Below are 22681 nucleotides of genomic sequence, written 5' to 3'. Positions count from 1 at the left end.
AGAGGCTCAAGAAGTCAAGACCCAAGATCGGTTTATATGGCAGCTATATCAGGTTATGAACCGATTTAAACCATACTTGGCACAGTTGTTGGATATCATAATAAAACACGTCGTGCAAAATTTCATTTCAATCAGATAAGAATTGCGCACTCTAGAGGCTCAAGAAGTCAAGACCCAAGATCGGTTTATATGGCAGCTATATCAGGTTATGGACCGATTTGAACCATACTTGGCATAGTTGTTGGATATAACAACAAAACACGTCGTGCAAAATTTCATTCCAATCGGATAAGAATTGCGCACTCTAGAGGCTCAAGAAGTCAAGACCCAAGATCGGTTTATATGGCAGCTATATCAGGTTATGAACCGATTTGAACTATACTTTGCACAGTTGTTGGATATCATAACAAAACACGTCGTGCAAAATTTCATTCCAATCGGATAAGAATTGCGCACTCTAGAGGCTCAAGAAGTCAAGACCCAAGATCGGTTTATATGGCAGCTATATCAAAACATGGACCGATATGGCCCATTTACAATACCAACCGACCTACACTAATAAGAAGTATTTGTGCAAAATTTCAAGCGGCTAGCTTTACTCCTTCGGAAGTTAGCGTGCTTTCGACAGACAGACGGACGGACGGACGGACAGACGGACGGACATGGCTAGATCGACATAAAATGTCACGACGATCAAGAATATATATACTTTATGGGGTCTCAGACGAATATTTCGAGTAGTTACAAACAGAATGACGAAATTAGTATACCCCCCATCTTATGGTGGAGGGTATAATAATTATCAGTAAGTGGTATGTAATAGATAAGAATATGTATAAGATAAGAATTTTATAACAGATTTCTTATTTTAATTGCGAGACGATAAATAACGATTTGGAAAATATTGTAAAACAAATAAGTGGGTGGTAAATATCGATTCTTGTTAACCCGAAGCCTTTCGGCTCGACGGAGTCCGAGTTAAGAAAGTGGGCGACGAATGCGCATTCAATATTGTGGAACAGCGAAACGGTCGGTAAGACGGCGAATCTAGATCGTGAGAAGACGAGGCTATTACTGAAAGGAAACAAGAAGGAGATCAGTATAGCTATTGGTATCATAACGGGAAAATCGGTGCGGCAAGTGATAGCAAGTGTAGGGCATGCGGGGAAGATGATGAGACGTTGGAGCATTTCCTTTGTCATTGTCCGGCTTTCGCGCCCAATAGATACCCGTACTTAGGTGGAGACACAATATCAGACATGAACCAACTTAGGGGAGTGGCATTGAAAACAATTAAGGATTTTGTAAGTACCACGGAATTCCTAACTTTCTGTTCAGATTTAATTTTAAAAATTTATCAATAGGTGGTACGTATGTATTTGAAACACTTGTTAGACATGGATAAAATATAAATAAGAATGCGGCAAATGTCAGCTTTAAAATATAGGGTGGTGTTGAATTCTTTTATTTGATGCACTAGATTCATCTTCTTCTGAAACTTCAGCATTCTTTTGTAATGATTCTTCAGTAAATGCTTCTTTATGATTTCATAGCTTCATTCAATAGTTCTTCTCCTTTCTTTGAATCTCCAGCCTTCCTTTCAACTATATCTTTCTTAATATCAAGCAAAGTGTTTATATGTTCCTCTATGTCATCCTCAGCTGAGGCACTAGATTCTTCTTCCAACATTTCAACACCCTCCTCTTTAACTATCTCTTCCTTGCAGATAAGACTATAAATATAGACTTGCGAAGAGCCAGAAATGATTCCTTTTGTTCGATGTTGAGTAAAATCCTCAGAACTCGGCAAATTTTAAAAATTAATCAGTAGGTGGCATGTATTTGAAAAACTTGTTAGACATGGATAAAAGATAAATAAGTACATATGCACAAATATCAGCTTCATAATATATGTAAGATTCATCTAAGAGTTGTTCTTCTTCCAAACTTCTTTAATGATTCTGGGCAAATGCTTTTTTTTTTGATTTCATAGATTCATCCAATAGTTCTTCGTTTGAAACTTCAGCCTTCTCTTCAACTATATCCTCATTAATACCAAGCAAACTGTTTTCGTGCTCCATTATGTCATCCCCAGCTAAAGCACAAGATTCTTCTTCCAACATTTCAACATCCTGCTCTTCAACAATCTCCTCCTTAATTTCCAGAGAAGTTTTTCCATGTTTCGTACGCAAATGTAAGCGAAAATGTGCGGGATTTGTAAATTTTAAGGGACATAGCGTACAAGAGATACGACTGTTTTTAATTTGTTTACCCGGATGTTCAGTTTGCATATGGAACTTTAAAGCTAGCCTCAGAGGAAACTTGGCCGAACATATAGAACACGCATGTCTATGTCGAACTTTGGCATTGGACTCAACGGCTTGTTGATGGTGGTAAACTTGTTGATGTCTCCTTAACCCATCGGAATTCTTAAAATAAGAGCCACAAATCGAACAATGATTACGATTACCGGCGTGCGCATTAAGATGATTACGCAATTTGGCGGCAACTTTAAAACTTTTACCACAAACGTGGCAGTTATAAGTTCTAGTAGGATTATGCTTAAACCAACGATGGGTGGCAAATGTATTGTAGGACTGAGTGGAATAATCACAATCCTTGCAATTGTACACAGAACTGCCATCTTCTTGTATAGCCTCTTCCGGCATGCTAAGAACGCTATGTTTTCGAGCATAATGAAATGAAAGTCCCCTACGAGTAGTAAAGGCCATATCGCATTGTTGGCATGAATATTTCTTATCATGTGTCGTCATGTGGTGGTCTCGGTTATGAGCACGCAAATTGGCTTCGCTTGTTAAAGATCTGTTGCAGGGCTTGCACTTGAAAGTCTCCGGATTATTGTGAAAAAGCATATGATCAAGCACCTTTTTATTTATATGTAGCTTTGTGTCACAGCATGAGAGATAAAAATACTTGTATGGATGCGTCTTTTGAAAATGTTCACGATATACGGAATATTTAGACAAGACTTCCGGGCATACAACACACTGTATGCTGGGTAGCCAAGTGGCCACTAGTTCATCTAGGACTGCGGCATCATTACGTTTAAGTTCTTCGACCAATGCCTTACCCATCTTGAGGTTATCCTCAGCTGAAATCTTCACATTTTGGGATGTATGATCCCTCGTTATATGCAATCGTAGATATTGCTGAGTTTTAAATTGGCGCGTACATGCAGTGCAGGTAAAAAATCTTTTTTTTTTGGCATGATGTATGGTAATATGAGATTTTAAAATTGATTTCGTTATACACTTCAAATGGCAATGCTGGCATTGGGGTGCTTGGACATTTTCATGCTTGTTCAGCATATGACGTTTGATAATGTAATCAGAACCCATTTTCTTACAGCAACATATAATGTGAAAGCGTTTTTTGGGATGGGCTTTGTAGAAATGTTCGCGATACAAGGAATACGTTTCAAACAATTCCAAGCAAACTACGCATTTAACTGCAGGCATCACTTGGGAAAAATAGAAATCGAACAACTTAGTGACATCAGTTTCCATTGGATAGGAAATTTGGGTAGCTTCTGGGGGTTGTGGATCAGAATCTTCTAATGTCAAGGATTTAGTTTTGGCAAAACGTTTTGCCAAGGGTATATCATCATCACTTGAAGTGGTGTTGTCATCCGCTAAGTCTTTTTCAGTTGGGAATTTTGCATAAAATGAGCAGCTGGGCTGAGGTTCATTGGGAGTTGGACTTCTCTCGGGAACAACTGCATTATCTTCAGTATCCTCGCAACCTTGATTTGATGCTGACAACTTCAGTATATGTCTGGGACTGGTTTCAGCCACATCTTCGCTTTGTATTGCCAAAAACTCTAGGGCAGCTTTAGACTCTTTTTCTTCTATTCCTAGCAATTCATTGGAGTTGGAAATCTCCGCAATGTTGTTGCTGGTTTCACCCTCACAAGTCTGAGATGTAGTAATAAACTCCTGCTCCACCTTAATATTCAAATTATGGCCAATGGTCTCAAAGATTACAAAATCTTTAACCATCTTAACAGCATCGGGAAATTGTTGGCAGAGCTTTTCCTGAGCCTTTTCTATATTTTGATGAAAGTTGTGTATATACTCCAAAGAATGCCAACATTCATTACAGATAATGGAGATATGCTTGAATTTCTCGAGATCTATAATCTAAAAATGAAAAGCTTCATATTAACCATACCACATTTTTTTTATTTTTGTTTGACTAACCTTGGTGGGCAAACAATTGCGGATGAGGTTGTACAACTCATAGGGCTGTCCTTCATTGTTGTAAATATAACTGCCATCGTAGCTCAAATTCGCGCATAAACGGCAAACATGAGTAGCTGAAGACATTTTTCGCAAACGCCTTGTAAATCACGATTTTTTCACTGCAAACAAAAATGACACCGGGTCACAAAAGAATCACAAAAAAATCTAGGATATTGGTTCGGTACGCCATACCAAAGTGTAAATTAACAAGTAAAAGCGTGCTAAGTTCGGCCGGGCCGAATCTTATATACCCTCTACCATGGAGCGCATTTTTCGAGTTCTTCTCCCGACATCTCTTCTTAGGCAAAAAATGATATAAGAAAAGATTTGCTTTGCTATTAGAGCGATATCAAGATATGGTCCGGTTTAGACCATAATTAAATTATATGTTGGAGACCTGTGTAAAATGTCAGCCAATTCGAATAAGAATTGCGCTCTTTGGGGGCTCAAGAAGTAAAATAGAGAGATCGATTTGTATGGGAGCTGTATCGGGCTATAGACCAATTCAGACCATAATAAACATGTATGTTGATGGTCATGAGAGGATCCGTTGTACAAAATTTCAGGCAAATCGGATAATAATTGCGAGCTCTAGAGGCTCAAGAAGACAAGATCCCAGATCGGTTTATATGGCAGCTATATCAGGTTATGAACCGATTTGAATCATACTTAGCACAGTTGTTGGATATTATAACAAAACACGTCGTGCAAAATTTCATTCCAATCGGGTAAGAATTGCGCACTCTAGAGGCTCAAGAAGTCAAGACCCAAGATCGGTTGATATGACAGCTATATCAGGTTATGGACCGATTTGAACCATACTTCGCACAGTTGTTAGAAGTGATACTAAAACACTATGTGCAAAATTTCATTCCAATCGGATAAGAATTGCGCACTCTAGAGGCTCAAGAAGTCAAGACCCAAGATCGGTTTATATGGCAGCTATATCAAAACATGGACCGGTAAGAAGTATTTGTGCAAAATTTCAAGCGGCTAGCTTTACTCCTTCGGAAGTTAGCGTGCTTTCGACAGACAGACGGACGGACATGGCTAGATCGACATAAAATGTCGCGACGATCAAGAATATATATACTTTATGGGGTCTCAGACGAATATTTCGAGTAGTTACAAACAGAATGACGAAATTAGTATACCCCCCATCCTATGGAGGGGGGGTAAGCAAAAAAAAAAAAGATCTTAAATTTGGAAGAAATGTGGAACCTAAAGTGCAACTATACCCTTGATTTAAGTTAATTTTATGTAAAGATTTAGTGGGTTTCCAAGATTCGACCCGATCGAACTTAGTTGGTTATTACTTGTTTTATATCAGTGGAGTAATTTTACATAGCTGAATATCTCCTCGCGGCATAACCACCTCTAAAAGAAATTTTAAATGTTTTTCTCCACGATTCAAACTCAGCCATTTCGTATCTTATCTTAAATGGGTTTGATTAATTCTTTGCCATCTACATGTGGTTCAGATGCCGAAAAAATGTTGTTCAAAAGTTTGAATTTAAAGTTCATTTCAACTTTTGGCTTAAAAAAGTTTTTCACAGATTGTCATCTTCCTTAATTTTGAAAAAAAAAAATGCAGTGCTAAAGAATTGGCGCCCAACGTAGGATACTTTTCAAACTTTCACATCAATGCTTTTTATTGTGAGAAGTTTTTGAAAATATAAATTTGTTAACACAACATTTGAGGTTTAAGGGCCCATGGCCAAGCACGTTAAATTAATTTTCTATTGCCATGTTTTATCATAAAAAAAGATTTTCCTTTCATTAAACTCACAAAAGTGTACAGTTTATAATTTTAAACATAAAACTATCTATGAAGAAAACTTACACATTATATGGAGTTGATACATATTAAAGGATAAAAAAGGATATTAATTTAAAATCATTCAATATCAGTGAATCTTTATTAAGAGTATGCCATTAATGAGTAGTAATAACGATATATACCACTATCGTTTTTGAAAAACGCTAGTGGTATATATCTTTACTACTACTCATTATGTAACCTACATAAAATTCTAAGAAAATTCTCGGATGGAAACATATATCAAAATTAAAATCCTAATCCCGCGGAGTAAGTGTGAGTTTTTTCTAGCTTTATTTTTTTGGTAAATGCAGGCATATATATTTTCAAGTTGAGAGGCGTCGATTAGAATTTCATATTAGATACATGGTTTCTTCGGAGAATTTTCTTAGAATTTTATGTAGTTTATGTTTTTGCTATATTTTTAAAGACAACAACCCGCCATAACATATATATGTATATTCGGAGTGTTCTGCTGCGCCCAAAGCTTGCTTTTTGAAAATACATATTTCTTAAGATATTATGAAGCCAGTGCCTAGTACAGCTGGCAAAATATCGATGGTACTATTGATACTATCGATATTTGATTTTTTTTGGCTAAATATCAATTGTTATTTTTTTCTATCGATATTTGGACAAAGTTTTGCCAGTTGCAAAATTCAAAAAACAGTGCCCAGTAGAGCTGGCAAAATAACGATGGTACTACCGGGGAGCCAATAGAGACTTAATTTTTATACCCTCCACCATAGGATAGGTATACTAATTTCGTCATTCTGTTTGTAACTACTCGAAATATTCGTCTGAGACCCCATAAAGTATATATATTCTTGATCGTCGCGACATTTTATGTCGATCTAGCCATGTCCGTCCGTCCCTCTGTCTGTCGAAAGCACACTAACTTCCGAAGGAGCAAATCTAGCCGCTTGAAATTTTCCACAAATACTTCTTATTAGTGTAGGTCAGTTGGTATTGTAAATGGGCCATATCAGTCCATGTTTTGATATAGCTGCCATATAAACCGAACTTGGGTCCTGATTTCTTGAGCCTCCAGAGTGCGCGATTCTTATCCGATTGGAATGAAATTTTGCACGACGTGTTTCGTTCTGATATCCAACAACTGTGCCAAGTATGGTTCAAATCGGTCCATAACCTGATATAGCTGTCATATAAACCGATCTTGGGTCCTGATTTCTTGAGCCTCCGGAGTGCGCGATTCTTATCCGATTGGAATGAAATTTTGCACGACGTGTTTCGTTCTGATATCCAACAACTGTGCCAAGTATGGTTCAAATCGGTCCATAACCTAATATAGCTGTCATATAAACCGATCTTGGGTCTTGACTTCTTGAGCCTCTAGAGGGCGCAATTCTTATCCGACTTGAATGAATTTGTGCACGTAGTATTTTGTTATGATATCCAAGCACTGTTCCAAGTATGGTTCAAATCGGCGCATAAACCTGATATTGCTGTCATAGAAACAGATCTTGGGTCTTGATTTCTTGAGCCTCTAGAGGGCGCAATTCCTATCCGATTTGGCTGAAATTTTGCTTGACGTATTTTATTCTTACTTTCAACAAATGTGTCAAATAAAGTTCAAATCGGTTCATAACCGGATATAGCTGTCATATAAACCGATCTGAGATCTTGACTTCTTGAGCCTCTAGAGGTCGTAATTATTATCCGATTTGCCTGAAATTTTGTACGACGAATTCTCTCATGATCATCATAATACGTGTGTATTATGGTCTGAATTGGTCTATAGGCCGATACAGCTCCCATATAAATCGATCTCTCTATTTTACTTCTTGAGCCCCCAAAGGGCGCAATTCTTATTCGAATTGGCTGACATTTTACACAGGTCTCCAACATATAATTTAATTATGGTCCAAACCGGACCATATCTTGATATCGCTCTAATAGCAGACCAAATCTTTTCTTATATCCTGTTTTGCCTAAGAAGAGAACTCGACAAATGCGATGCATGGTGCAGGGTATATGAGATTCGTCCCGGCCGAACTTAGCACGCCAAGCACACCAAAGGGCGCAATTCTTATTCTTATTCTTAGCCCGATACAGCTCCCATATAAATCGATCTCTCTATTTTACTTCTTGAGCCCCCAAAGGTCGCAAATCTTATTCGAGTTGGCTGACATTTTACACAGGCCTTCAATATATAATTTAATTGTGTTCCAAACCAGACCATATCTTGATATCGCTCTAATAGCAGAGCAAATCTTTTCTTATATCCTGTTTTGCCTAAGAAGAGATGCCGGGAAGAGAACTCGTCAAATGCGATGCATGGTGGAGGGTACATAAGATTCGGCCCGACCGAACTTAGCACGCTTGTTAGCACGACAAGAGAAGTATTTGTGCAAAATCTCAAGCGGCTAGCTTTACTCCTTCGAAAATTAGCGTGCTTTCGACAGACAGACGGACGGACATGGCTAAATCGACATAAAATGTAGCGACGATCAAGTATATATTGGGTTGCCCAAAAAGTAATTGCGGATTTTTCATATAGTCGGCTTTGACAAATTTTTTCACAGCTTGTGACTCTGTAATGGCATTCTTTCTTCTGTCAGTTATCAGCTCCTACTTTTAGCTTGCTTTAGAAAAAAAGTGTAAAAAAAGTATATTTGATTAAAGTTCATTCTAATTTTTATTAAAAATGCATTCACTTTCTTTTAAAAAATCCGCAATTACTTTTTGGGCAACCCAATATATATACTTTATTGGATCTCAGACGAATATTTCGAGTAGTTACAAACAGAATGACGAAATTAGTTGGTGGAGAGTATAAAAATCAACTGGTTATGATCTGATCAAAGGGGAGGTATTTACCAAGGGTTTGCTCGTTTGGTTACAAAATTCGCCGTGATTATAATAATCCCCAAGCCCGGTAAAAGGCCGTATGAAGCAATATCGTATCGGCCTATCTCACTACCTCCTCAAATCGGAAAACTTTTTGAAAAACTTTTCATGTTACAATTGGAGCCCGTAGTCCAGCAGATGCAAATTGGATGGATTTTGCAGACAACCATCTTCGATTGAACAAATACATTGTGTACCAAACGTTATTGACGAAGCATTTGAAAACCAGTAAGGAAAGGCAAAAGTCAGGCAGTGCCGACATTAAAATACCCCAATTTTGATGGACGTCGCCGGATGTTTTCAAATGGGTTTTTAAACAATCCGCATCACATTTCGAGCAAATATATTCAAACTGTGATACTTACGGTTCACAAATGACAACATTATTGCAAATTACCCAAAATTTGATAATGTGGTACTTGTCGAGAAAAGCGTTGTGAAAAATTTCGGCAAGATTGGTCTTGCAGAATTGAAAATCGGGCGATATACATATATGACAGCTATAGCTAAATCTGAACCGATTTCTATGAAATTCATTCATAATATCGAGAAGCAAAAGAAAATCCTTCCTGCCATATTTCGAGAGAATCGATTAACAAATGGCCATTTGATTGTAATATTACTGCAAATCGGACGAGAATATATATATGAGAGCTATGTCTAAATCTAAACCGATTTCGAGCAAACTTTATAGACAAACTTTATGGAAGTCGTCGGGGAAAGCGTTGTTCAAAATAGGTCAGTCAATGCGCTTGCAGTGTCTCTAGGAGTGAAACGGGTGACAAATAACCATTTTACTGCAAATTGGACGAACATATATATGGGAGCTATATCCAAATCTGAACCGATTTCTATGAAGTTCAACTGTAATATCGAAAGCCATAATAAAATTCTTGCTGCCTTATTTCAAGAAAATCGGTTAACAAATGACCATATTATTGCAGTATTACTACAAATCGGACGAACATGTATATGGGAACTATATCCAAATTTGAACCGATTTTTTCCAATTTCAACAGGCTTTGTCTCTAGGCCGAAAAAATGCCCATATTAAAATTGACGACGATCGGATGAAAATTGCAACCTCTAGTTTGTACACAAATTAACATGGACAGACAGACAGACAGGCAGACAGACATACCTAAAACGAATCAGAAAGTGATTCTGAGTCGATCGGTATATCGGATCAATGGGTCTATCTCTCTTCCTTTTGGGTGTTACAAACTAGTTACCACAGTAGTGGTGTAGGGTATAAAAAGAGATATGTTCCGTAATATTTCTTGACCTATCACATGGTATGGTATTTGGCATCACGGCCTCATGATGAAGCTAATAACCGTACTTCTAAAAAACTATTGTGATATCCTTGGCTCCTATCTCGACTCTGGATTCTTTAGAGTACAATACGAAAATGAATATTCCGATTTGCACCAAATTACATCAAGAGTACCCCCAGGTAGCATCATGGGCCCACTGTTATCTACTCTTTATATAAAAGGCGTTAAGTTCGGCCGGGCCGAACTTTGGATACCCACCAACTCGGGAATATATGTAAACCACCTTTCGTCAAAATCCGGTGCCCCATAGCAGCTATATCAAAATATGTTCCGATTGGGACCAAATACTAATAAGTAAAGTCATTGTTGAATTGTGTTAAACAAAATGTTGATCTTTTTAGTAGCTTCATCTAAAAATAAACCGATCTGAACCATATACGACACGGATGTCGAAAATCTTAACATAAGTCACTGTGCCAAATTTCAGTAAAATCGGATTATAAATGCGCCTTTTATTAGGCCAAGATTTAAATCGAGATATCGGTCTATAATGGCAGCTATATCCAAATCTGGACCGATTTGGACCAAGTTGCAGATAAATGTCGAAGAGCCTTACACAACTCACCGTTTCAAATTTCGGCCAAATCGAACAATAAATGCGCTTTTTATGGGTCCAAAACCTTAAATCGAGAGATCCGGGCCAAATTGAAGAAGGATGTCGAAGGTCCTAGCACAACTCACTGTCCTAAATTTCGGCGACATCGAACAATAAATGCGCCTTTTATGGGCCCAAAACCTTAAATCGAGAGATCGGTCTATATGGCAGCTATATCCAAATTTAGACCGATCTGGGCCAAATTGTTGAAGGATGTCGAAGGGTTTAACACAACTCACTGTCTCAAATTTCAGCAAAATCGGATAAAAATGTGGCTGTTAGGGGCCTAAGACCCTAAATCGGAGGATCGGTCTATATGGCAGCTATATCCAAATTTGGACCGATCTGGGCCAAATTGTTGAAGGATGACGAAAGGCCTAACACAACACACTGTCCCAAATTTCAGCAAGATCGGATAATAAATGTGACTTTTATGGGCCTAAGACCCTAAATCGGTGGATCGGTCTATATGGGGGCTATATCAAGATATAGTCCGATTTAGCCCATCTTCGAACATAAACTTCTTATGGATAAAAAAAGAATCTGTGCAAAGTTTCAGCTCAATATCTCTATTTTTAAAGACTGAAACGTGATTTCAACAGACACACGGACGGATTTTTAGATTTTTACGCTGATCAAGAATATAAAGTCTTTATAGGGTCGGAAATGGATATTTCGGTGGTGGGTATAAAAATCAACTTGTTTTTGTTTGTCACTCTGAAAATCGAATCGGCTGATTGGATTTTCTTGAAATTTCCACAGATGATGCATAAAGATCCCGTTCAGCAAGTTCAGCAAAACATTTGGGCATGACGCTGGAGTCTAAACATACTTGGGCAAAACACATCGAAAACAAACGGGTAGAGATAAATGCAAAATACCGAAACTTACAATGGCTTATGGGAAGAAACTCTGCTCTGTCAATAGACAACACATTAATGATTTATAAATAAGTTTTAAAACCAGTTTGGCTTTATGGAATCCAGATATGGGGCTGCGTGCAAAATAAACACATAAATAAGATGCAAATATTCCAACATAAGGTTCTTAAAAAAAATGTCAATGCACCATGGTTCATCAGAAACAGTGATCTCAACACAGATCTAAAAATTAAAGATGTCAAAGAAGAAATATCACTTCACGCCAAAAAAAAAAACATCATGCAACACTTCAGCACCACCCTAATGTTGAGGCAACAAAACGTCTCCAATCAACAGGCACAACAAGTCGTAATTTATAACACATTCAATGTTACAATGGGTATACAAATTGTATAACATCCATTAAATTCGAGACGAAATTTCATTCGATACGAAAGCGCCCTCGATCGCGTATGCGGTAATTAGGCCCCTGTATTCAAACGAAAGGTATTTGCCAACAATGCGGAGTGTATTTGAACTCAAGATGCACCCATGCAGAGGCCTAGAAGTTTAGATTGCAAATAAAAGTAAATTTTTATTTTGAGTATTCCAAAAGAAGGCACAGCGCAGCATGATGCACTGCACCGGAAATTGTAAATTTTCCAAAGTATTGCTACTACTGATATTAATAAGTACGACATAAGTGAACAAAGAATTCTTCGAAAAAAATAGTTGTTGATGACACAACTGTACATCACTGCAGCAACTGCTCCTCCGCTGATTTCTTAAATTCATCTCCAATTTCCATTGAATCTTCAGCATCTTCTTCTGCAAACTCTTCCTTGATTTCCAGAGACGTTTTTCCATGCTTCTTGCGTAAGTGTAAGCGAAAATGTAAGGGATGTGAGAATTTCAAGGGACACAGCGTACAGGAAATGCGACTCTTCTGCATTCGTTTACCCGGATGTACTTTTTTCATGTGAATCTTTAAACACGAGGCATAGGCAAACTTCTCCGAACACCATGAGCAAGCATGGGTTAGACGACGCTTGAACTTGGATTCAATGCCTTGTTGATCGTGATGGGCCTGTTTATGTGCTTTTAATAGGGTGAAATTCTTATGGCTGCTTCCACATGTCGAACAGGTATATTTTTTGGTATAACCAGTATGGCCATCTAGATGATTACGCAACATGGAGGCAAGTCGAAAACTTTCACCACAAATTTGACAGGTGTACGACTTTCGGCGAGTATGCCAAGCCCAACGATGGCTGCTAAAGAGTTTGTAAGACTGAGTGGAATAATCACAATCTTTGCAATTATACACTGAACTGCCATCATTTTGCATGGTTACTTCAGGCTCGATCAGAGGCTCAGAGTTATGTTTTAGCGAATGAAATGCAAGTCCCCTACGAGTGGTGAAAGTTTTACTGCAATGTTGACAGGAAAATTTCCTTTCTTGAATGGTTGTATGATACAATCGATTATGAGAACGCAAGTTGGCTTCACATGCATATGTTCGATTACATGGCAGACACTTGAAAGTTTCAGGATTATTGTGATAAAGCATATGGTCCAGGACCTTTTTATTTATTTCCATCTTCCTGTAACAGCAACGGAGATAAAAATCCTTGTGTGGATGTGTCTTTTGAAAATGCTGACGATATTCGGAATATTTGTGCAAGACCTCCGCACACACAACACACTGTATTTTGGGTAGCCAAGTACGCACTAGGTCATCCAGAATTTTGGGATCATGACATTTTAACTCTTCGACAAGTGCTCTGCCAATCTTGAGATTCTCCTCAACTGAAATCGTTGGCTGCTGGGATGGATGCTCTTTCGCCATATGAAGTTGAAGATATCTCCGGTTTTTCCATACACCCGAACATACGGAACAACGAAAACATTCATTTGGATTTCGCTTGGATGTTGGGGGCCTCACATCCGAATGCCTGCCAGATACATGTACTTTTAAGGAGTGTTCGTTTAGAAACTTCAAACCGCAATACTGGCATTTAGGCACGTGAATAGTATTGTGCTCGTTCAGAATATGGCTCTTGATGATATTAGGATGACCCAGTTTTTTCGAACAACATATAATGTGAAAGCGATTTTTGGGATGGGCTTTGTAAAAATGTTCGCGATATAAGGAATATTTTCCAATCAACTTAGGGCAAAGTGCGCATTTTACAAAAGGCATGGTTTGAGCAAAACACTCGTCAAAAAGTTCAACATTATTCTTGGCCAATGAGGAAAAAGTTTTTTTAATTTCTTGAGATTTTGGCTCAGCATCTTTCAATGTTGCGGATTTATGTCTGGCAAAACGTATTGCCAAAGGAATTTCATCATCACTGAAAGTGGTGCAATCATCTTCACGTTCGAATTTTGCTTTAGATAAGCACCTGGGCTGCTGAATCTCTTGGGGGGACGGAGCTATTGGTAATTGGTCATCTTGTTTGGTTTCTTTTGCAGCTTCGGTAACTTCAGCAGCATTGAATTCAACTTTTGAATATGAAACTGGTAACTCTAAAGCACCATTTATGGTTCCAGATGAGTCTCCCTTTGCTATTTCGAAGAACTCAAAAGCATTTTGATGGTCTCTTTCTTTCGATTCCAGATTGGTATTCTTAATATTGAAATTTTCCCTTATAACAACAGGGGGAACAAAATTCTCCTGCACATCATTTCTGGATTCCGCCAGAACTTGCTGATAAGATTCCGATATGAACTCCTTCTCAACTTTAATATCCAAATTATCCTCAATGGCTTCAACGATTGGACAATCCTCAACCATCCTTGCAGTATCGGCAAATAGCTGAGAGAGCCTTTCCTGAGCCTTTTCTACCATTTGCTGAAAATTGCAAAACTCATCAAGCGAATGCCGGCATTCGTTGCAAATGTGTGAGATGTGCTTGAATTTTTCGAGATCTACAATCTGAAAATTGAAATGTTCATATTAACCTTACGATAAAATTCTTTTGTTTCGTTTGACTTACTTTAGAGGGCAAATAATTGCAGATGCGATTGTAGAACTCATTGGGCTGTCCTTCATTGTTGTAAATACAACTGCCATCGTGACTCAAATTCACGCACAAGCGGCAAAGATGAGTAGTTGAGGACATTTTTCGAGCAACTTGTAAACCACGACGTTTTCACTGAGCCACTGCAAAGAAAATGACACCGAAGAACAAGGGTCACCAAAGAATCGCAAAGAAATTGTTTTCCAATAAAATAGGGTTGGTGTAGTAAACCGCGCTAAATGTGCTAAGCACCATTCAATTCAATTCAAGTGTAAAATATAATAAAATTCCAAAAACCATATACAGCGGTCAAAAAAAGTATTCATCATTAGCAAAATTGATAATAAATTCACTTATTTTGGGTAATTGAAGAAAATTTAAAGTAAACAAATAATGCAGTTTTATGCAATAGTTTATTTTTCGTAATATGTTTTAAAATAAATTCAAAAAATAAATTTAATTAGCGCAAAAAAATGCAATTTTATATAATAACACCAAAAACAGAACAAAAAAAGTATTCATCATTGATGTGCTATCATCAAAGTCAAATTCAAATATTATTTGGGAATCCCCCTTTTCTGTTTTATTTAGTAAAGGAGGCTTTGCCCTTGACAGCAAATATTTAATTTCATTGAAAATATAGTTTTTGTCAAAATGGGTCGTAAGCAAAACGAGGTTTCTGATGAGGTAAAAGTTTTGATAATAAAACACCACAGGAATGGTTTAACTCAAAAAACTATCAGTGAAATATTAAATAGACCACGATCTACTATACAATCCATCATCAGAAAGTGGACAGAAACGAAAACTGTTGACAATAAACCAAGATCTGGTCGACCAAAAGCACTTTCAGTTGGAGATGTGCGTTGGCTAGTGCGGCAAGTTCAGAAAACTCCGAAGACAAATGCGACCATTCTTCGTAAAAACACTATGGAATATTTAGGGAAGGAAGTTACTACACAAACAATTCGAAATACACTCAAAAGGCATAGTTACAGAGGAAGAACTGCACGTAAGAAGCCCTTTATAAATAAAATAAACCGAGTGAAAAGGCTAAACTTCGCAAAAATGTATGTAAAACAGCCTGAATCATTTTGGAAAACAGTCATTTTTGCAGACGAGAGCAAGTTTAATCTTTTTGGGTGCGATGGAAAGGTCATAGTGTACAGAAAACCAAATACAGAGCATGAAGAACGAAACACAGTTGCTACTGTAAAACATGGTGGAGGTGGTTTAATGGTTTGGGGGTGTATGGCGGCTTCAGGAGCGGGAAATCTTGAAATTATTAATGGAGTAATGGATCATAAGTATTACATTGACATTTTAAAGAGGAATTTAAAAGATAGTGCTGTAAAACTTGGGCTTGGTAATAACTTTCAATATTATCAAGATAATGACCCCAAACATTCTGCTTTAAATACCAAGATGTGGATGCTGTATAACTGCCCCAAAGTCATTAAAACTCCTCCTCAAAGTCCCGACTTGAACCCAATTGAACATCTTTGGGAACATCTCGAACGCAAATTGAGAACGCGCAATTTTTCGAGCAAGAGTCAAATGCAACAGGTGATAATGGAGGAATGGACTAATATAGACCAAAATATAACCGCTAAATTAGTCCAATCGATGTCAAACCGTTTAAAAGAAGTTATAAGACGCGGTGGTCGAATAACAAAGTATTAATTTTTTTAAATTATGTTATTTATTTTTTTGTTTTTTTGCAATGATGAATACTTTTTTTGTTTAATTTTTTGTGTTCAGCTGTAAAATGGCCCTTTTTGTTCCAATAAATACTATTTTTATACCCTCCACCATAAGATGGGGGGTATACTAATTTCGTCATTCTGTTTGTAACTACTCGAAATATTCGTCTGAGATCCCATAAAGTATAGATATTCTTGATCGTCGTGACATTTTATGTCGATCTAGCCATGTCCGTCCGTCTGTCCGTCCGTCCGTCCGTCCGTCCGTCCGTCCGTCTGTCTGTCGAAAGCACGCTAACTTCCGAAGGAGTAAAGCTAGCCGCTTGAAATTTTGCACAAATACTTCTTATTAGTGTAGGTCGGTTGGTATTGTAAATGGGCCATATCGGTCCATGTTTTGATATAGCTGCCATATAAACCGATCTTGGGTCTTGACTTCTTGAGCCAGTAGAGTGCGCAATTCTTATCCGATCAGAATGAAATTTTGCATGACGTGTTTTGCTATGATGTCCAACAACTGTGCCAAGTATGGTTCAAATCGGTCCATAACCTGATATAGCTGCCATTTAAACCGATCTTGGGTCTTGACTTCTTGAGCCTCTAGAGTGCGCAATTCTTATCCGATCAAAAAGAAATTATGCACGACGTGTTTTGTTATGATATCCAACAACTGTGCCAAGTATGGTTCAAATCGGTCCATAACCTGATATAGCTGCCATATAAACCGATCTTGGGTCTTGACTTCTTGAGCCTCTAGAGTGCGCAATTCTTATCCGATTGAAATGAAATTTTGCACGACGTGTTTTCTTATTATATCCAACAATTGTGCCAAGTATGGTTCAAATCGGTCCATAACCTGATATAGCTGCCATATCAACCGATCTTGGGTCTTGACTTCTTGACCCTCTAGAGGGCGCAATTCTTATCCGATTAGAATTAAGTTTCGCACGACGTGTTTTGTTATGATACCCAACAACTGTGCCAAGTATGGTTTAAATCGGTTCATAACCTGATATAGCTGCCATATAAACCGATCTTGGGTCTTGACTTCTTGAGCCTCTAGAGGGCACAATTCTTATCCGATTTAAATTAATTTTTGCACGAAGTATTTCGTTATGATATCCAACAACTGTGCCAAGTATGGTTGAAATCGGTCCATAACCTGATATAGCTGTCATATAATCAGATCTGGGGATTTGACTTCTTGAGCTTCTAGAAGGCGCAATTCCTATCCGATTTGGCTGAAATTTTGCATGACGTATTTTATTTTTACTTTCAACAACTGTGTCAAATAAGGTTCAAATCGGTTCATTACCTGATATAGCTGCCATATAAACCGATCTGGGATCTTGACTTCTTGACCCCTAGAGGTCGCACTTATCCGATATGACTGAAATTTTATACGACGGATCCTCTCATGACCATCAACAAACGTTGTTTATTATGGTCTGAATCGGTCTATAGCCCGATACAGATCCCATATAAATCGTTCTCTCTATTTTACTTCGTGAGCCCCAATGGGCGCAATTCTTATACGAATTGGCTGAAATTTTACACAAGTCTCCAACATATAATTTAATTGTGGTCCGAACCGGACCATATCTTGATATCGTTTTAATAGCAGAGCAACTCTTTTCTTATATCCTTTTTTGCCTAAGAAGAGATGCCGGGAAAAGAACTCGACAAATGCGATCCATGGTGGAGGGTATATAAGATTCGGCCCGGCCGAACTTAGCACGCTTTTACTTGTTTTCTTTAAAAACAATGAAATTGTGTACATATATATCACACAAGCACTACTGCATCATTAGTTTAATATGTTTTTATTCCAATTGTCTTTTGTAGACTTATTAAAAAAAAAACATTGAATGATGAATACTTTTTTTGACCGCTGTAAGATGTTACTAAACATGAACGCTTTAACCATTCTGACAGTGACAGCCGTAGTGTCAGTGAACGAAAAATCTGATGTCAGACAATTCTGATAAAATTCAGGGTTATGGTTGGTGTGGTGCATCTCCTGAGTATTGTGTATTAAATTAATATGTATTAAATTTTCGATCATTAAGCTAAACAAGTACTCGGCCAACACACCGCTACCTTTGTTTACAGGATAAGGGGGGAGGTTTTAGATGTGACAATATGTTCGGAAAATCGAATCGTTGAGGTTCAGGATTGGAAAGTCTCCATGGATCATTCCTTCTTAGATCATCTCTACATTAGTTTTAGAAAAATACGGCCAGCTCCGAATCCGATAAGATTTCGTAATTTCGTAAAGCTCAAAACCAACTGGCCAAAATTCGGGGGACTACTCAGAAAAAGACTTGGGCAAGATAATTTAGATTGTCCAAGCTTAGAAAGCCACCGTAGCGCAGAGGTTAGTATGTCCGTCTATGAACTGAATCCTAACAGGAACATCAGAAAATTTTTCTGCGGTGGTAATTCCCTCCTAATGATGGCAATATGTGTGAGGTACTTTGCCATGGAAAAACTTCTCCCCAAAGGGTTGTCGCGGCGTTCTGACTCGACTATAAAAGGGAGGGTCCCTCATCATTGAGCTTATAATTGAATCGGACAGTTTCTTAATGGAATGTTTATGGGCAAATTTACATTTGTATTTGCATAGAAAACATTGACGATAATGTCAACAGGATTGTGGCTGCACTAATGGAGTCTTTGGAAGTTAGTTGTCCTCTTCGAGAAAGGAAATAAGCCCAAGAAAAACCCTGGATGACCGGGGAGATTCGTAACAATGGGAAAAGGGTATGCAGACTTTTTAACAGAGCACGTCGTAAAAAAACGTAAGTTTATTAGGATGTGTATTACACATAGCTCAAGGAAAACAACAAGATTACCAGAGCGGCAAAACGTGCCTCCTGAAAGCGACCCAGTCGATGGCATTCATGACGCCGCCAAGATGAAAAAGTTTCGAACACTCATGTAACACTGTGGAACATCGAATCGGTATCTTAACAGGACATATAGTACTACGAGCTCACTTATGCAAAATCGGTGCGGCAAATGACAGCATGTGTAGGGCATGTGGGAAAACGATGGTGACACCTAGGTAGGTGGGGACACAATACAAGACATAAACCGACGAAGGGGCGTGTTATTGAAAGCAATTAGGGGACAGCACGGAGTTCCTGACCTAGTTTTAATTTTTCGAGGATACTTTTTTAGTATTTAGAGCCGATGACTGGCTTTTGTTGTTGTTGATGTAGCAGTGTGTTGTGTTCTATCCTTCGTCTGCTTGATGCTGTTGAGTGTCCAGACAGTTAAACAGGTGAAGTGTGTCGTGTGATCCCTGGTCACAATCCTGCAAGTTGGCAACAATCCTTGCGCAGCAGGAATTGAGGCGGCTGCATCTGTCGGATCGTAAATGAGCCAGAACTACTCTGGTTTGCGCGGGGGAGTTCAATATTTCAGGTGCAATGGGAGGCGGCCTTTCTCCAAGGACCACATTCGACCGGTAGCTATTCACCGCATCTGCTACCGTGTCTGCATGAATATTGTCAAGACCCGCATGATCTAGAGGTTCTCTCTTCTAGCGCTGAACCTCACGCTCTAGTTCATGTAGATCTACCTTAAGGCTTCTGGGTGGTGAATACCTTACCACAAGATGATGATTTTGATAGTCTCTGCGATAACAGCCCAGAAGGTATTGCTTAGACAGCATGTAATTAGGTCTTCGAACGGGTAGAATCTTTGTCTCCTGATGGAGGTGATCTACATGAGAATTGAGGCGACAGCCCATCGCAGTTCGCAGAGCGGCATTCTGACAGACATTGCGTGCCACAAAGCTGACGAGACTACACTGGCGCTGCATAACTTACCACAGATCAGCCAATTGCTTTGCGCGTAGTCAACAAGTTCTCTTTGTCTGCACCCCAAGTGCTGCCGGCAAGTGACATGAAGACCTTGTTTCTACTTTTGACTTTATCGCAAATTGCTGTGACATGTGGGGAGAATACGTAAGAGCTGTCAAATGTGGCGTCACAGTATTTTGGGACACTTGATGATCGCAATCATTTCTCCATCGATCATCACAGTTAGCTCGGCATTCACCTCACGCCTATTTGTGGTGAACAGTGTGGCTAAATGTTTGGTGGCAGATATCTTCAGATTTCTTGCAGCGAAATATGGGGCAAGTTCGTTGAGGTTGACGTTCAACCTATCGCAGATGTCAAACATGGGTGGGGGGCCTGTTGCCATGATCGTACAATCATCTGCATATGAAACGATCTCTATGCCACCTGGAGGGGGTGGAATGGTGGATAGGTAGAGGTTAAATAGTGCCGGAGATATGGGGAACTCCCTGTTTCACTCTAAGGTGCTTGGAATTTTTATCCCTAAATTGGCGACCACACAGATAATTCGGGACCCATCGCTTCAGGTCTGGCTGGAGGGACGTGTTGGCGATGTCCTCAAATAGTTTGGCATGGTTTACCGTGTCGAATGCCTTTGATAGGTCCAGGAAGGCCAGAAGGACCGTCTTATCACATGGCCTGGACTGATTGAAGCCACGCCAAATGTGTGCGGTGATGGCATGATCGGAAATGTACCCACTCCATGCACCGGTTACACCTCACCGACACCGAGCGATGATGGAGGCGAATCTGGCAAACCGAACAGTACTAGGATTCGGGGTTTTTTTTTCAATTCCGGCACGGACCAGAAGCGTGCGAAGTAGCCACTCTGGGATGTTTTTTCAACTTTCTGCTTACAGTGTTTACGAGTTGGTGCCCAACACACAGTGGGCGCCAAATATGACGTGTGAGAACGGGTATAGATTTCGCTTTGAAATTTGGAATATTTAGAGATGAGGTGTTATCGAGATCGTGTGGTGTTTAATGACACTTATTTGTTAAATTCAAAAATAATTACAATGACAAGAATAAGAAGAATAAGTATTCCTTAGAATTTTTTTCATATATCCAGCAAACAAAGAATTTTGAAAATCGGACTAGAAATTAATGATATGGCAACTCAACAATTTTTCGAAATGACGAAGTGACCAACCTAAGGGGTCTGCCAAAAGGCCCCCGGACCACCTGCGGCCTTGAATAGCACCTCAGCTCTAACTACTCCAATTTATATACAATCTACCATAGGATAGGGGTATACTAATTTCGTCATTCTGTTTGTAACTCCTCGAAATAATCGTCTAAGACCCCATAAAGTATATATATTCTTGATCGTCATGACATTTTAAGTCGATCTAGCCATGTACGTCCTTCCGTCCGTCTGTCTGTCTGTCGAAATCACGCTAACTTTCGAAGGAGTAAAGCTATCCACTTGAAATTTTGCACAAATACTTCTAATTTGTGTAGGTCGATTGGGATTGTAAATGAGCCATATCGGTCCATAATAGATATAGCTGTCATAAGAACCGATCTGGGAACTTGACTTCTTGAGCCTCTAGAGGGCGCAATTCCCATCCGATTTGGCTGAAACTTTGCATGACGTGTTTCGTTATGACTTCCAATAACTGGTTCAAGTATGGTTTAGATCGGTCCATAATCTGATATAGCTGTCATATAAAACGATCATGAATCTGGAATTTTTTTACCCACTAGATGGCGCAATTCCAATCCGATTTGGTTGAAATTTTGCATGTTTTTTGTTTGTTTTGTTATGACTTCCACCATCTGTGCCATATACGGTTCAAATCGGTCTATAACCTGATATAGCTGCCATATAAACCGATCTGGGATTTTGACTTCTTGAGCCTCAAAAAGGCCTAATTATTATCCGATTTGGCTGCAATTTTGTACAACGGCTTCTTCCATGATCTCCAACATATGTGTCATATATGGTCTGTATCGGTCTTTAGCCTGACACAGCTCCCCTATAAACCGGTCTCGCTATTTTACTTCTTGAGCCCCTAAAAGGCCTAATTCTTATTCGATTTGGCTGAAATTTTACACAAATACTTCTTCTGTGTTCTCCAACATTCAATTCAATTAGCAAAGCAATTCTTTTTTATCCTTTGTTAATCTAAAAAGAGATACTGGGAAAGAACTCGACAAATGCGATCCATGGTGGAAGGCATATAAAATTCGGCCCGGCCGAACTTAGCACGCTTTTACTTGGTTTTTTTATACCCACCACCATAGGTTGGGGTATACTAATCTAGTCGTTCCGTTTGTAGCACCACGAGATATTGATCTAGGATCCCATAGAGTATATATATTCTGTTTCGTCTCGAC

At 38.8% G+C, this 22681-nt stretch overlaps 2 protein-coding genes across 4 annotated transcripts in view; both read right to left on the bottom strand.

Annotated features, from left to right (window-relative positions):
* Positions 1–22681, bottom strand: part of LOC106092620 (zinc finger and SCAN domain-containing protein 12) — a 190266-nt gene that overhangs the window by 32395 nt on the left and 135190 nt on the right. Inside the window, exons 3-4 of one of the 3 annotated variants that reach the window (XM_013259521.2) lie at positions 4220–4380; positions 828–4159 (exon numbers count right to left, since the gene is read on the bottom strand). The exons of the other annotated variants lie outside the window; for them this stretch is intronic. Of the exons in view, the coding sequence (XP_013114975.2) occupies positions 1952–4159; positions 4220–4345 (2334 nt within the window). The 5' untranslated portion in view covers positions 4346–4380 and the 3' untranslated portion in view covers positions 828–1951. Of the gene's footprint in view, positions 1–827; positions 4160–4219; positions 4381–22681 lie in introns of those variants that run through there. 3 annotated transcript variants of the gene reach the window in all.
* The window catches only part of LOC106092621 (oocyte zinc finger protein XlCOF6-like), a 68964-nt gene that overhangs the window by 10490 nt on the left and 35793 nt on the right, over positions 1–22681 (bottom strand). Inside the window, exons 2-3 of the mRNA XM_013259534.2 lie at positions 14743–14909; positions 12492–14681 (exon numbers count right to left, since the gene is read on the bottom strand). Of these exons, the coding sequence (XP_013114988.2) occupies positions 12498–14681; positions 14743–14868 (2310 nt within the window). The 5' untranslated portion in view covers positions 14869–14909 and the 3' untranslated portion in view covers positions 12492–12497. The remainder of the gene's footprint in view (positions 1–12491; positions 14682–14742; positions 14910–22681) is intronic.

The sequence above is a fragment of the Stomoxys calcitrans genome, chromosome 1, assembly GCF_963082655.1.
Source record: "Stomoxys calcitrans chromosome 1, idStoCalc2.1, whole genome shotgun sequence".
Lineage (NCBI taxonomy): Eukaryota > Metazoa > Arthropoda > Insecta > Diptera > Muscidae > Stomoxys > Stomoxys calcitrans.
Note: the sequence above shows the minus strand (reverse complement) of the source record. Positions and strands in the feature narration are given on the sequence as shown.